Below are 15,984 nucleotides of genomic sequence, written 5' to 3'. Positions count from 1 at the left end.
ACCCCGTAGTTCGTGCTAAATGGGTTAAGTTTGTGCAGGGATAATCTACAGCAATCTTCTATTCTCCCCTGGTTTGTGAGTGCGAAGCGAGCGTTGTGGAAGCCTGGAACGATATCTTACTTGTGTTCAGATCGCTTCACGGAAGTTAAAGAATCAAAACTACTTACTATAGTTTGGCATGAAATGCGTGTGGACCCGGTTTTTTGTAAATATCTCTTCATCCAATGACCCAATCGATCTTAAACTGTGCAAGTGGATGTTTTGTCAGACAACCTAATCACATTGTAAATCACCGATTTTATGCATTTGTATTAAAGAATCTGTCTATGTAACTGTCAACAAAATAAACAGCAGAACGCAGAAGGCTTGCAGAGGGAGGGAGCCAATGACCTGTAACAGCGGCAGTGTTGGGTCATAAAGGTCAACGTTCGTCAATGTAGGTCAGCTATGCTGATGACCCTGATGTCAAAAGAATCTAACTTTGGATGCCTACCTTTTTGTACAAGGTTTTGTTTATTGGTTGTTGGTTTATTTTTCACAATTTTTAGCACGATGTTCTTTTTCATGCCAAGAGCAAAACTTGTACGTTTCATGTAATCCAACACCTTATAAATCGGTTTGCTACGTTTGCTCTCTTTTTATAAAAAAAAATCAACACATTTCTAATTAAACGTTTAGCATAATCTGAATAAGCTTTCATGATGACAGCTAGAAGTAGTCAATGGTGAATGATCCAAACGGTCTATCGCTGTGCAGTGCACAGGTAACTATCATGAACTGCACGTGCATTTACCTTTATGACCCAACACTGCCGCTGTAAAATATGTATGTGGTTGATGACCGAAAAGATTTTCCATGACACAACTTGTAACATAACGAATTCTTCCTTGGAAGCGGGGTTGTGGTCGAAGTGACAATAATATTGTAAGTAGTGTTGTATTGACACCCACCTCGCTTCCACGAGAGAAATTGTTATGTTATCAGCTATGCCATGCAAAATCCTATTGGCTATCAATCAAATACATATTTTGCTACCAGTAGAAAGTAGTTTTGATTTTGTAACTCGGTGAAAACAAACCTAAATAGCATTTATTCTCAGACTGGCGGGTTGTCGCGACAGGGCGCCGCCATTTTTAAAAATCATGACGTCGCGGGCTAAAGTCTGTTAAAGAATTAATAAGATTATGGTTTGTTTTCATCAAGTTAGAAAATCAAAACTATTTTCTATTCGTAGTTAAATATGTATTTGAATCATGACCAAAAGGTTTTTGCATGACACAACTTGTAACATAACTTTTTCTTCCACGGAAGCGAGGTGGGGGTCGAAGTGACAATACTGCGCGATAAATTCCTTGCTACATTCACGTGATTAACGTCCACTCACCAGTATGTAGATACTAGTCAATGTACTAGGGTGACAATACTGAGCGATAAATTCCTTGCTACATTCACGTGGTTAACGTCCACTCACCAGTATGTAGATACTAGTCAATGTACTAGGGTGACAATACTGAGCGATAAATTCCTTGCTACATTCACGTGGTTAACGTCCACTCACCAGTATGTAGATACTAGTCAATGTACTAGGGTGACAATACTGAGCGATACATTTCTTGCTGCATTCACGTGGTTAACGTCCACTCACCAGTATGTAGATACTAGTCAATGTACGTCTTTATGCTTGGTCTTATAATCCTCATTAGTTTATTATCCTACTTGTATGCATTTTGAAAGCAGGAAATATAGCAGTATGGAAATTATCGATTGATTGACATGATGAGCATCGATCTGTGCTAATAGATATTTCCCACTGTCACCAAAAACAGAGTGTTGTTTGTGTGTTTGTTTGACGCCGCCTCAAACAATATTACAGCACTATGAAGGATGTCTGAAACCCTTTACATAAGTCACCTCTTACGACAATCAGGGGTAGCTCAAGGCATATGGATATATTTTACCCGTTGTATGAAATATTCCCACAGAAGCAAAAGCTTTCGAATAGAACTTTTCTGCGTATAGAGTAAAAGATGAAAATGTTCACACGTTGATAATTCCATTAATGACTGATCGATAATGACTGATCGCCATAATTATCTTAATTATCATATAGTTCATAACACCATAGGGCGGTGGGGCTTTATGCCCTGAGTGGCCACCCATGCAATGAACCGTGGGGTATGTGTAAGAACAAGCTCATAACCAGCCATGACTTCAGGAACAATTTCACTAAAACATCCTTCTCTCACCTGGATTCACTTGACTATTACCGGAAAATCAACACAACAACCTCCTTCTCCTGATTAAGTACTTAACGCTTCTCTCACACAGTAGTTATTTAATCCCTTTTACCGGTATATCACTTGACACAGTAGTTGTTTAATCACTAAATAAACAAAACATCCATGTTCTTTCTCCCTCTCTCACTATTGCCAGTAAATCAACACAACAACACCCTTCTCCTGATACAGTAGTTAATCACTTGACACAGTAGTTACTTAAATCAACACAACAACAGCCTTGTTCTGGTAGAGTAACTTAATTGCTCATCTAACTTTGTCCCTGAGTGACCACCACTCTTAATTACCCCTATGCATTTGTCCCTGAGTGACCACTGTATTCCCCTATTATGTAAGAGGACGGTGGTCACTCAGGGAATATACCGCGGTGGGGTAGCCTGAGTGGTCAAAGCGTTCACTCGTTACGCCGAAGACCCGGGTTCAATTCCCACATGGGTTCGATGTGTGAAGCCCATTTCTGGTGTCCCCCGCCATGATATTGCTGAAATATTGCTAAAAGCGGCGTGAAACTAAACTCGCTTGCTCATTGCACCTTAGGAAGTTAAGATGTTTACAAGGATAGAGTCCTTTGGGTATCACATTTGTTCTCAACACCAGTGTAAAGGTGTTTCAGTTGTCTGCCGAAACAGATTTCAATGGCGAAAAGCGCAAAACAGTGATGAATTTACATGAATGGATTATTAAAAAATCAGTCATGACAAAGTCAGGTAAAAAATGTTCGAAAGCGGCCCTTGTCTTCCATGAACTCTCGGTATTGTGTTTATTTGTTGCTCAAAGCCTCATCCAGTCCTCAACAAAACCGTTTTGTCAGAAAGTAGTAGTACAACACATGTGACTGTATTGTGCATACCGAATAGAGACTCACAATGGCTTGTCTTTGAACAGCATGCATATAGTATTGAACCTTAGTTTTTACACAGGCTTAGGGCACTTTCTTTTGTACTAAACTACGTTTTAGCTTTCACTACAGCATAATACGCTCTTCAAAAAAGAAACGCATAAGCCATTTTAGAAGAAATTATTGCGTTAGTTAAAGACCAGTATGTTGATGTAGTTTCAATGGTAAAAGGTGAAAAATCACGCGTCTATAGACAACAGCAGTCTTTATTGTTGTGTTTCTGTTTACTTGAGTCCACAAGATGTCGTCAAAGTCAGTACTGTGTATCACAGGGTGGAAGCGCTGTCCACGCGAAATGTGGAGTTGCCCCAAAAGCAACTCCATTTCCTCGCTGGACAGTGAAAGACGAACATGCGGCGCAAGAATAATGGTAAGTCCTTCGCATTTGCATTATTTTGCAAGTATAGCAGGTTTTGCCATTTGGGAGAGGGGTCTAGAAATTTACAGATCTTTCTGTAATAGCTTGACACCTCTCTCTACTTATTGCAATTGTGCGTTAAGCGAGGGCACCAATTACTGCTCGGCACCGTCTCGGCACAGACTGGATAAGTCGCCGAAGTTACTCTTGCGGAATTCTTCCCCACTCTTCCTGCAAGTGTGGAGGCGTGTTTTGAAGTTGACGTACGATCGGGAAGGCCATGGCAAGACATTGACGTTAGAATTGGCAAGGTAGCGGACCGTGACGCGTGTGTATGTGAAGTAGCGTTGTCATGCTGGAACAACTCCTGTGGTCCATAATCGGAAATATGTGACGTGGACTTCATTGATGTACCGATTTGCTGTCCGATTCCCCTGAACCACCACTAAATCAGTTCTTAGCATGCTGGATATCTCACCCCCACCATGACACTGCCTCTATCGAATCTGTCGACCTGTCGAATGCAATTAGGGGCAAAACGTTTATGTCTCCGACGGTAAACACGCTGTCTTCCATCTCTCGCAATAATAATTCTATCATCCCTCAGGGAAGCTACCATATAATTTATCCCCCAAAAAAAAAAAATTAAATGAAAAAAATACGTATTTAGATTACAAAATTAAATTTGATAGTTTGAATTAATGCCACGACGTAGCATTATATCGACTCTTGCACCCTCTACCGGTCGAACATTATTTCAAACAAACCCCACAGAGTTATGTCCCTTGGAGCGCTCTTTACGATTATTCTATGCACAACTCACACCGACAACACTGTGTGAGACGATGTACGGAGCAATTGTTTACATGCCATATATGGCAAGTGTTTTCTGTTTGGAAGCAGTTCGCTTAGAAGATCAATTATCGATTTCAGGCATATCGTTAGGGATAATAAGTCTTATATTGCATCAATAGGAAGCTAAAGGGAGTGCATATGCCACAGTATATATTACCGTTATGTGACATTACCGTTATGTGTAAGATATTGTGCAGATATAAAGGAGATTTGGCAAGAGGAAATATCTGGACTCATATTTTATATATTTATTGCTTATACACCTGCAGAAAATCACTTGTTTATATATATATATCTATATATATATATATATATATATCTATATATATCTATCTATCTCTCTCTCTCTCTCTCTCTCTCTCTCTCTATATATATATATATATATATATATATGCCATAATATTGTCGTTTTTACAATTTATCATTAATTACTATGTACAAAATTAATTGTTCTCGTCACGATATGGCTGAAATATTGCCGACGTGCCGATAAATTTTAACTCTCTCACTCATAATATTGTCGAAAATGTGTGACATTGTGCTTTTAAACACAACGTTTGCCTTTTATAGTGATCGACACTGCATGCTTTTCCGCTTACTTGCACGTGCATTTTGCTTTGCATGTTTCTTGGTGAAGTTTTGGTGAATATTTCTTCAAACGCTTCTAAAACAAGGGGAACAGTTAAAACTGCCGCGTTTTGGCACTGAAGCTGTTTACAATCACACAAATATGACGTTTTGGAAAGAAAAGTACATTTGTATTGTTCTTGCCGCAGCTACATGAGTCCAATATTCTCAAAATCACCTATGCGTTTCTTTTTTTTTAAGAGTGTATTACATTTCAAACCCCAGTCACCTCTTACTCAGTCATCCCCGACCGCGTCATACCAAAAGACCTTAAAATATGGTACTTGTTGGTCCCTGCCTGGCGCTCGGCATAAATGGGTACAACAAGGACTGGTCGGCTTGGAGTCAGTATAATGTGTCTCAGTGGGGTATTCATGCTTCATTGCGGCATGGTATCTCAGTGGGCTAGCACTATAAAACCAGCTTCAGTCTGGGCTAGTACAAGCAGCCGCACATACACATACACACGCATGCACGTCGTCATATGAGCGAAATATTCTCAAGTACGACGTAAAACCCAATTTCACCTCACCTCTTACTCAGTCACAGTCCCTGCCTACTAAACTAACATGCAGCCATAGTTAAACTTTGCAATCACTAAAACCTTTGATACATACATATGATTAATACCAATTTTGTTCATGCAATGTTCCCAGTTTCAAGGGACAACCTTCTGTTTAAGCGGTCGAGAACAATTTTCGCGTGATGATGGTGGCGTTTTTTAAAGAAAATCAAATAAAAGATCAATAAAGGGAACTGGCTATTTGGCGGTTATTTAACAATGTCAGATCATCGATACACCCACAGCTTAGATCATACTTTAGGACTAAATTACCTTCAAAGTTTACAAGTGCGACAGATATGAAGTTTCGAAATGCATAAGGAACTATATATATCCAATCAAACAATGGATTAAACCAGTCCATGGCAGCACAAGGTCCCTTTAAGGACAGTGAGTGAGTGCATGAGTGAGTGAGTGGGCCTTGGGTGAGTGAGTGAGTGAGTGAGTGAGTCTTACTCAGCTTTTAGATATATTCCAGCAACATCACGGGAGGGGTCAATAGAAATGGACTATATATATATATTCATATATTCATATATTCATATATTTTCCCACAAAATATGAAAACCTCAATTTTACATGATAATTGAAGTTTTGTGCTTTTAGAACATCGAGATCATGAAAGAATAGCAAGATCATCGATAATAATGTTTGATGTTTTTCCCTGTCCAAGTGCAAGGAAAAAATTTCACCCGCAATATACACTTTCCTTACGTCACTGAAATGTACACACTCTTTTTAAGAAACTGCTCAGGTTAAAAACACGGAGTCATTCTCACACGTGTATTGATCGTGTAAGTATTGCGTTATATCTTACATAATCAGGAAGTGCTGTAGAGGGGTCACACAACCGTACAGAAGTAGTTATTTATTCTATGCAACTCTGTATTGAGTCTGTGAAGACATGGGGTATATTGTTAACTGCATAGGAAATTCATGTATTTCACATTTTATTGATAGTTATCTGCAACAATTCAGTTTAGGTATATTTGTTGACACATTACCATCTTTTGAGAATTGCATATTTTTAACAAAACATATAATGCATAAAATTTGAACACAGTTTTGAACTGAAAACTTAAACCAGTATTACTTATATTGTGTTGACAGTTTTGATTACACTTTTTTGGAAAAAAAGTTAAATTGTTCACTTAACTTGTTTACCATTTTAATGAAGACATGTCACTGTGTTGCCGCCGTTGATGATGCCTCAAAGCAAAGTTGCTTGTACATAAAATTGGTTACACAGCAGTCGCTCACAACAAGCTAATCTGCATGTCTATGCTGAAACATTCTATACTTCATAGAACACCACGAGAACGATTGATGGAGCACTTCAACATAACAACGGAGTGGTATTAATTTCAACACAGCAGTATGAAGCGCACGTAAAAGATGTGTGTCTGTGCGCGTGCATGCGTGTGTGTGTCCGTAAAAGAGGCAACTGGATATTTCTCACTCTGAAAAAGGAACTGATTGTTCGTTTGCTGCCGCCCTTGACAATATTCAAGTTATATGACACCGGTCTGACAATAATCGTGTGTGTATTAGACAGTCCAATAACTGACATCATGAGTGTCGTTGGGATACGATGACATGCATGAACCAAGTCGGCGAGTCTGACCACCCGATCCTAACGACAAGCATAAATGGGTTACTGAAGACCAGTTCTAACCCGAGTCTTGTGATAACAGAGGTCATGGAGTGATGCTTTACGTATACCACTAAACGGTGCGCGGTCTATGAGAAGTAAAACCCGTGAAGATCCGAGTTAGAATATTGATCTTCAGTAACCCATGCTTGTCGAAAGAGGCGACTAACGGGATCGGGTGGTCAGACTCGCTGACTTGGTTGACATATATGTCATCGGTTCCCAATTGCGCAGATCCATGCTCATGATGTTGATCGCTGGATTGTCTCGTTCGGACTTGATTATTTAAAACATATAGCTGGAATATTGCTGAGTGTTGCGTTAAACTAAACTCACTCACTCACTCATTATGTGCAGTAATGTGGCCACGAAAAGGAAAACAAAACTGTAAATAGCGATTTTTAGCCGAGGGTATTTTCGCAGGGAAAATGTCGTATATTATGAGTATTATTGCATTATGAGAGCCTATGGGGAGTATCATACGTGTGGTTTATATACCAAACGCGAGATGCTTACGATGCGGGAATACACCGCAGCACTAAGTCATATATCAAACTTTAAAAAATCGAATCCTTTCGCCAATTAAACTTCAGAAATTGCATCTGAATGAAAAACCAGGAGTTAACCGTCCTTTTCATTATATATATATCAGGGGCGGATACCAGCTTTTTGAGAAAGATGGGGTGCAACACTCTTGCGAAAGGGGTGGGGGTGCACACTCTTTTTCACGAGAGTTTCAATGGTCATTTAATAAACTTTCAGGACAAAGGGGTGGGGGTGGGGGATGGGGTGCGCATCCCAGCACCCCCCTCTGGATCTGCCTATGATAGTAACAAGTACCGGGAATTCCCGGGATTTTTTCCGTATGTAAGCCAATGGGCTTAAATTTGGTTTAAATTCTTGGGTGTTTAAAGTGACGTCCCTTTCCAAACGCGGAGACTTTAACTCTGAATGGTGCCACTGCCATAGATATCATGATCAGTCAGTCACTCCTGTCATATTAGTTTGAAGTTCACGTTTTGCATTAAATAGACTGTTAACTTCATCATTCACGTTCACATTTACTCACGCGAGTAAACATTTTCATAACTTTCAATTTTGAATTTATAGACCAGTTTCCTGATTAAAGAGTTTAACAAAATCCTGATTGTTTTCATTGTTATCAAAACATTGTGCATTTTCCGTATTTAAGCCTGGGACTTAAATACGGGGATTCCCCAGTATCATGCACACATGGGGACGGTGGCGCAACAGGTTAGTTGTCGTAAGTTGCTTGGTTTTATAATTTTAGGGCGACGTGGGCCAATAAGAGGCCTACTAGTATTTGCGCCCAACACATTGACTAGATTTAATAATCAATCAAAGGTAATTTCATCGCCAAAAGGAATCGTTCAGTTAAGATAAAAGAAACGACAACACTATTAATATTAATTTGGATAGATGTATACATATATCTATTAACCTCTGCTTTGTGTTACGGATTAAACACCTTAAGTAATCACTTCTATTTCTGAAACATGAAATACTCATTCATTAAAAAAAGCAGTAGGTTCAGATGACAGAGTATTAAAATGTGAATTAAAACCATAGAACTAAATCTGTCTGAGCCATTCGAGAGCCTGTCTAGATTACATCATATTTTCCAGATGACGAGACAAAATCTAAAACTGCCCGTTGCACAGACCCATACATGATATTGGGGCCCAAAACTGTTTCTAAGGAAAATACATCATCAACCTCAAGTACAGCACTTCTGAGATTATGTCTTATGTTGTTATGCCCAGGGCATATAATTATATAATGTTCGATATTTTCAGGCGTCTCCAAATTGCCGTAATATGTCGTGTAGAGTTACGTCCCTTGGGTAAGTCCGACGCTTCTAGGTTACACAACACCAAATGTTTTCCCATAGACTTCTATAGTAGCCTTATATATTTTTTAAAATTATCCAGGCTATCAACAGCCATTCCATGTACACATGGGTACACTCTGGCCTTTAAACTACAATAAAACACAATATCTGGCCAACTTGTCCGGCTTGTTTTGCGAGCACAGGAAGCGGAACACATCAACCCCAGTTCCGCACCAAATGTCACCTACTGGAAAATATCTGTACACACAATAAGCATAAGTCATGGTGATGAAAATCAAAGCACTGAATACTTAAAATTGTGGTCAGTTTTAATTACTGGTTGGATATGCTTTTAAAAAACATAAACATCTTACACTATTTCATCCAATCACAGCTGTCACATGTCCCTATCGCTTCATTTGTTTACATACGGCTCTCGCTCAGCGAGCAAGCGATTCTCATTTAGTGTAGTATAACCTCTAAGACACACCTTATCATAACCGAAATAGTGTTCGACGCGGCATTAATCCACACACACTGATCTAATATTTTTGTACTAGTACCTTAAAAGAATATTATACAGAATGATCTTGACATAATATATAATGTTCTAACATGAAATGATACACAGACTAATGAAATCGGGACACCGGCGGTTACTCCAGCTTTGTTCCGAAAATATTAGAGTTTTACGCTTGTATACAATATTGACGCCGGAACTTCACTGTTCGGCACGTTATAATTTTACTAATTTCTAACTAAGCCAAGTGAAACATTCGACAAAGTCGACGACTGGAACTGAGTTTCTTCTAAATCAGCGCTGGGTGAACAGTGCATGTATTGTGTATAGACAGAGCCCAGTGTTAATCCGCGATCAGGCCCAGTGCTTTTAAATACCCTAATCACAATAACAGTGACCTCTATTATGTTCCGTGTATTTACATCGTACTTAAAGCCATAATCCACAACAAACATTCATTAATAAGGACACATATTCCGAATAATTGCAAGTAGTGATAAACCTCCACCACATTCACGGGGCAGATTAACCAGGCCTACACTGCTGCTGTAAATGGTGTCGTCAAAGAGCGGAACCTGCTTGTGTCTGCATCTGAAGACGTCGCGTGCACCAGCTGCAGGAGTTATTGACATGATCTAACTGGTGATGTGGCACGTCAGTGATGGCGTGATGATTGGGTGATGAGGACTCGCTGGACACAGTGAAAGGAAACAACTAGAGAGTATGTGATGTTCAAGTGATTCATTATCTGTAGTCTCTGATCAATATGCTCCTGGTAATTCACCTCACGTGTAAGAGTGATCCGAACATTGTATTGTTATGATCAGAAGACAAGATGTCCTTCACATCGACTCCCCGTTTATAATGCCAGTTGTATAGAACGCCAGTATGTGTAATTCCTTTCTGTATGTCGCAGTTCTTATTGTCTATGTCTGTGATTCGGGTAAGAGTATTCCCGCTTTTGTGCTTTTATCTTTGAATCCTATGAGAATCCCTCGTTCATAATGTCACTATGATTTATATCAGTGTATCTCTCGTTCATAACGCCCCTGTGATTCATACCAGTGTACCCCTTGTTTAAAATGCCCCTGTGATTCATATCAGTGTACCCCTTGTTTATAACGCATCTGTGATTTATATCAGTATGCCCCTTGTCTATAATGTCTCTGTGATTTATATCAGTATACCCAATATAGAACACACTTTATGGATAACAACTTCTTTTTATTCGTGAGTGCGACGATTCGATACAGATTCTTGTACCGTTGTCAAGCATAATAGAACATGAAGAGGGGGGAAGTATATATATGCTGGATGTAACAATATAACAAAGAAAATAACATAAATAATATAATTGGCTAGGCAGAAAGCTGATGAAGCCAAAGAGTAGACAAAAGGACAGGCGTGGAAGCCAATGATGTACAAATAATAATGAGATGTTTATACAGCAGAGTATGTCCTTTGTCTACTCTCTGGCTTCATCAGCTTTCTGCCTAGCCAATTATGATCCCGTTCATAACGCTCTGCTATTCATATCAGTGTATCCGTCGTTCATAACGCCCCTGTGATTTATATCAATATATCCGTCGTTCATAACGCCTGTTATCCATATCAGTGTATCCGTCGTTCATAACGCCCCTGTGATTTATATCAGTGTATCCGTCGTTCATAACGCCTCTGTTATTCATATCAGTGTATCCGTCGTTCATAACGCCCCTGTGATTTATATCAGTATATCCGTCGTTCATAACGCCTCTGTTATTCATATCAGTGTATCCGTCGTTCATAACGCCCCTGTGATTTATATCAGTATATCCGTCGTTCATAACGCCCCTGTTATTCATATCAGTGTATCCGTCGTTCATAACGCCTCTGTGATTCATATCAGTGTATCCGTCGTTCATAACGCCCCTGTGATTTATATCAGTATATCCGTCGTTCATAACGCCCCTGTTATTCATATCAGTATATCCGTCGTTCATAACGCCCCTGTTATTCATATCAGTGTATCCGTCGTTCATAACGCCCCTGTTATTCATATCAGTGTATCCGTCGTTCATAACGCCCCTGTTATTCATATCAGTGTATCCGTCGTTCATAACGCCCCTGTTATTCATATCAGTATATCCGTCATTCATAACGCCCCTGTTATTCATATCAGTATATCCGTCGTTCATAACGCCCCCTGTTATTCATATCAGTGTATCCGTCGTTCATAACGCCCTGTGATTTATATCAGTATATCCGTCGTTCATAACGCCCTGTTATTCATATCAGTATATCCGTCGTTCATAACGCCCCTGTTATTCATATCAGTGTATCCGTCGTTCATAACGCCCCTGTGATTTATATCAGTGTATCCGTCGTTCATAACGCCCCTGTTATTCATATCAGTGTATCCGTCGTTCATAACGCCCCTGTTATTCATATCAGTATATCCGTCGTTCATAAAGCCCCTGTTATTCATATCAGTATATCCGTCGTTCATAACGCCCCTGTTATTCATATCAGTGTACCCGTCGTTCATAACGCCCCTGTTATTCATATCAGTATACCCCTTGTTCACAATGCCTCTGTGATTCACACCAGAATACCCCTTGTTTATAGTATCACTGTGATTGATATGGAAGAGTCCCCGCTCATATGATTCTGTATATAAATCCAATGAATGCATCCCTCTTTCACAATGTATCTGTGGTTCATAATAGTATATCCCTTGTATGTAATGTCAGTGATTCATATCAGTATATGCCTCTTTCATATAGCCTCTGTGTTTCATATCACTATATCCCATGTTTATAACGCCCCTGTGATTCGTATCAGTACATCCCTTGTATATAATGTCCCTGTGATTCATATCAGTATATCCCTTGTTTATAACGCCTCCGTGATTCATATCAGTATATCCCTTGTATATAACGCCCCTGTGATTCATATCAGTATATCCCTCGTTCATAACGCCCCTGTGATTCATATCAGTGTGCCCCTTGTTCATAACGCCCCTGTGATTTATATCAGTATATCCCTTGTATATAACGCCCCTGTGATTCATATCAGTATATCCCTCGTTCATAACGCCTCTGTGTTTCATATCACTATATCCCATGTTTATAACGCCCCTGTGATTCATATTAGTATATCCCTTGTATATAATGTCCCTGTGATTCATATCAGTATATCCCTTTTTTATAACGCCTCTGTGATTCATATCGGTATACCACTTGTTTATAATGTCCCTGTGATTCATATCGGTATACCCCTTGTATATCACGCCCCTGTGATTCATATCAGTATATCCCTTGTATATGATGTCCCTGTGATTCATATCAGTATATCCCTTGTATATAACGCCCCTGTGATTCATATCAGTATATCCCTTGTATATAATGTCCCTGTGATTCATATCGGTGTATCCCTTATATATAATGTCCCTGTGATTCATATCAGTAGATCCCTTGTATATAATGCCCCTGTGATTCATATCGGTGTATCCCTTGTTTTTAATGTCCCTGTGATTCATATCAGTGTACCCCTCGTTCATAACGCCTCTGTGATTTATATCAGTGTGCCCCTCATTCATATCAGTATATCCCCTCGTTCATAACGTCCCTGTGATTCATATCAGTATATCCCTTGTATATAATGTCCCTGTGATTCATATCAGTAGATCCCTTGTTTATAATGTCTCTGTGATTTATAATGTTCCTGTGATTCATATCAGTATATCCCGTGATTATATAACGCCTCTGTGATTCATATCAGTATATCCCCCTTGATTTATATCAGTATATCCCATGTTTATCTGTGATTCATATCAGTGTATTCGTCGTTCATAACGCCGCTGTGATTTATATCAGTATATCCCTTGTTTATAATGTCTCTGTGATTCATATCAGTATATCCCATGTTTATAATGTCCCTGTGATTCATATCAGTATACCTCTCGTTCATAATGCCCCTGTGATTTATATCAGTATATCCCTCGTTCATAACGCCTGCGGGGCGGTGGGGTAGCCTAATGGTTAAAGTGTTGGCTCGTCACGCCGAAGACCCGGGTTCGAATCCCCACATGGGCACAATGTGTGAAGCCCATTTCTGGTGTCCCCCGCCGTGATGTTGCTGGAATATTGCTAAAAGCGGCGTAAAACCAAACTCAGTCAGTCAGTCAGTCATATGGCCTGCGTGATTCATATCAGTATACCCCTTATTTATAACGCCTCTGTGATTTATATCAGTGTGTCCCTTGTTTATAATGTCCCTGTGATTCATATCGGAATATCCCGTGTTTATAACGCCTCTGTAATTCATATCGCTATATCCCTTGCGTATAATGCCTCTGTGATTCTTACCGCTATACCCTCACTTAAAATGCATCTGTAATTTCTTTCAGTATAACCCTCGTTTAAAATACCTTTGTCTATGATTATTATGGGTGTATCCCAAGCTTATAATGCTTCTTTCCATAATTCCGATCGGGGAATTCCGGCATATAATGCCTCTGTCCACGTATGTATCCCTATGCATAATGCCATATATATAAATCCCGTATGTAGGAACCAGTTTATACCGCTTTCATCTGCAATTCCCCAATGCACATCCTCGTCTATGATGTGACTAGCTGTAATTCCATGTGTATGAATCCCCATTTTGCCTCAGCCACCAACGGTATCATAAGGACTTCTAACTACTAGTAAATAGGAATGCTACTGCCTGCTACTACCCCACAAGTCGCATGCCATAGGTTTAGTCTCAGTGTAAGCACTCTCACATCGCCTCTACAGATATGTTGCTTGAGTTTTGAATGCATGACAGAGCACTGCACGCTGCAGCTGTTCCAGTAGGTTCCGATTCAAAGCAGGTCAACATTTTCAATAAGCAACCCCAGAGACCGTATAACAGATAATTATTATATGGCCTCTGTCATGTACATTACTCATTGCAATAAAGTTTCATGTTTCCTATTGTTGCAATTTTCATCCAGTTCAGTGGAGATTGCTGAGCCGTAGCAGCTTTCGGCTTGAGAGTACATGGAGGGGCGTGTATGAATGGAATCTTCATCTGAACATAGTTTAAAGACATCCATCGTTGCAATTGTACTTATCCCATGTTATGTGACCAAGGGGCATAACTCTATTCAAACGTTGCTAATCCCTGGGGACATGTTTATTGGCGGGGACATAAATCACTCAGTTGAATTTGCAGCCTATGGAAATCCATAACCTGCCATTGTCACCGCATCTCCATTCAGTACACAATCCAGCTGTATTGACATACCAAATCAACACCTGCTGGAGACAACAACGCCTGGTTACTTTCCACGGTAATACAAGACTAATCCGCCTATTCATTCAACAGGCCAGTCACCATTGGGCGGATAATAATCATCGGGGGTACAATTTGCCAAGTCACCGGTAGCGTCGTGGCCTCGCGAGCTCGCCACATGTGACAGTGTTTTCAATGTTTCAGTGGGAGACATCGGGATATGTACGCCATCGTAAACGTTCTGGAAGGCAACAAACGAGGAACGAAGCGACATGCCACAGTCGTGGCAGATTGGGGAGCGCGGTAAGCGGTTCAAGACATTTAAAAGAAGGTATTAAAAATTTAAATTTAATCAAATTTTTTTAAAAACTGTTAAACCTATGTGGACATTTAATCATAGTAAAGTGTGCGTTTAAATCCTATGTAAAGCATGTCATATCAACAAGTAGTTTAATAATGATAGCGTGAATTGAATGGTTCTGTCATCATTAATTGAATGCTTCTGTCAATAATTGAATGCTTCTGTCATCATTAATTGAATGCTTCTGTCATCATTAATTGAATGCTTCTGTCATCATTAATTGAATACTTCTATCATCATTAATGGAATGCTTCTGTCATCATTAATTGATATGCTTGTATCATGTATGTAGTGCCTATGCAACATTTCAATTCAGTTTGCTTTTATTAATTTTGTTCCGAGCGAGAGCAACGATAGTTATAGAGTGTTGAACTGATGAACCATGGTCACAACATTGAAGGTAGTCACAGAATCTGCATGTTTCAGTTTAATCTAAGACTTGCATATAGTTGTCAATCAAGGGTGATTTACGACAATCGAACTTGTCAATCAAAACATCCCACAACACACACACAGAAACTGATTTCAGTTTACTGACATCCGAGGTAAATACGGGATATGTTACTCCACGTACTGTTGGGACATAGTGCAGCATAGCATGTCGTAATGGCTACTCTGGTTGAGCAGTTGAAATTATGTCAAGCATGGCAACATTAGCAAATGTACACAAGCCCGATATTTGAGGTCACACGGCGTGCTGTGACAGCTGCCAGGATATTGTGTTACGTTCTCCCTTACTGT

The 15,984-nt window shown here is 39.7% G+C and overlaps 1 protein-coding gene across 1 annotated transcript in view; it reads left to right on the top strand.

Annotated features, from left to right (window-relative positions):
• The first annotated feature begins 14,696 nt into the window (after positions 1–14,696).
• LOC124275581 (cyclic nucleotide-gated cation channel alpha-3-like) overlaps positions 14,697–15,984 on the top strand; it is a 71,057-nt gene continuing 69,769 nt past the window's right edge. Inside the window, 1 exon segment of the mRNA XM_046711173.1 lies at positions 14,697–15,213. Coding sequence (XP_046567129.1) covers positions 15,155–15,213 — 59 coding nt within the window. The 5' untranslated portion in view covers positions 14,697–15,154.

This window comes from Haliotis rubra, unplaced genomic scaffold, assembly GCF_003918875.1.
Source record: "Haliotis rubra isolate DU_JTF1 unplaced genomic scaffold, ASM391887v1 Scf20, whole genome shotgun sequence".
Classification (NCBI taxonomy): Eukaryota; Metazoa; Mollusca; class Gastropoda; order Lepetellida; family Haliotidae; genus Haliotis; species Haliotis rubra.
This window is presented reverse-complemented; position numbering and strand designations above follow the sequence as displayed.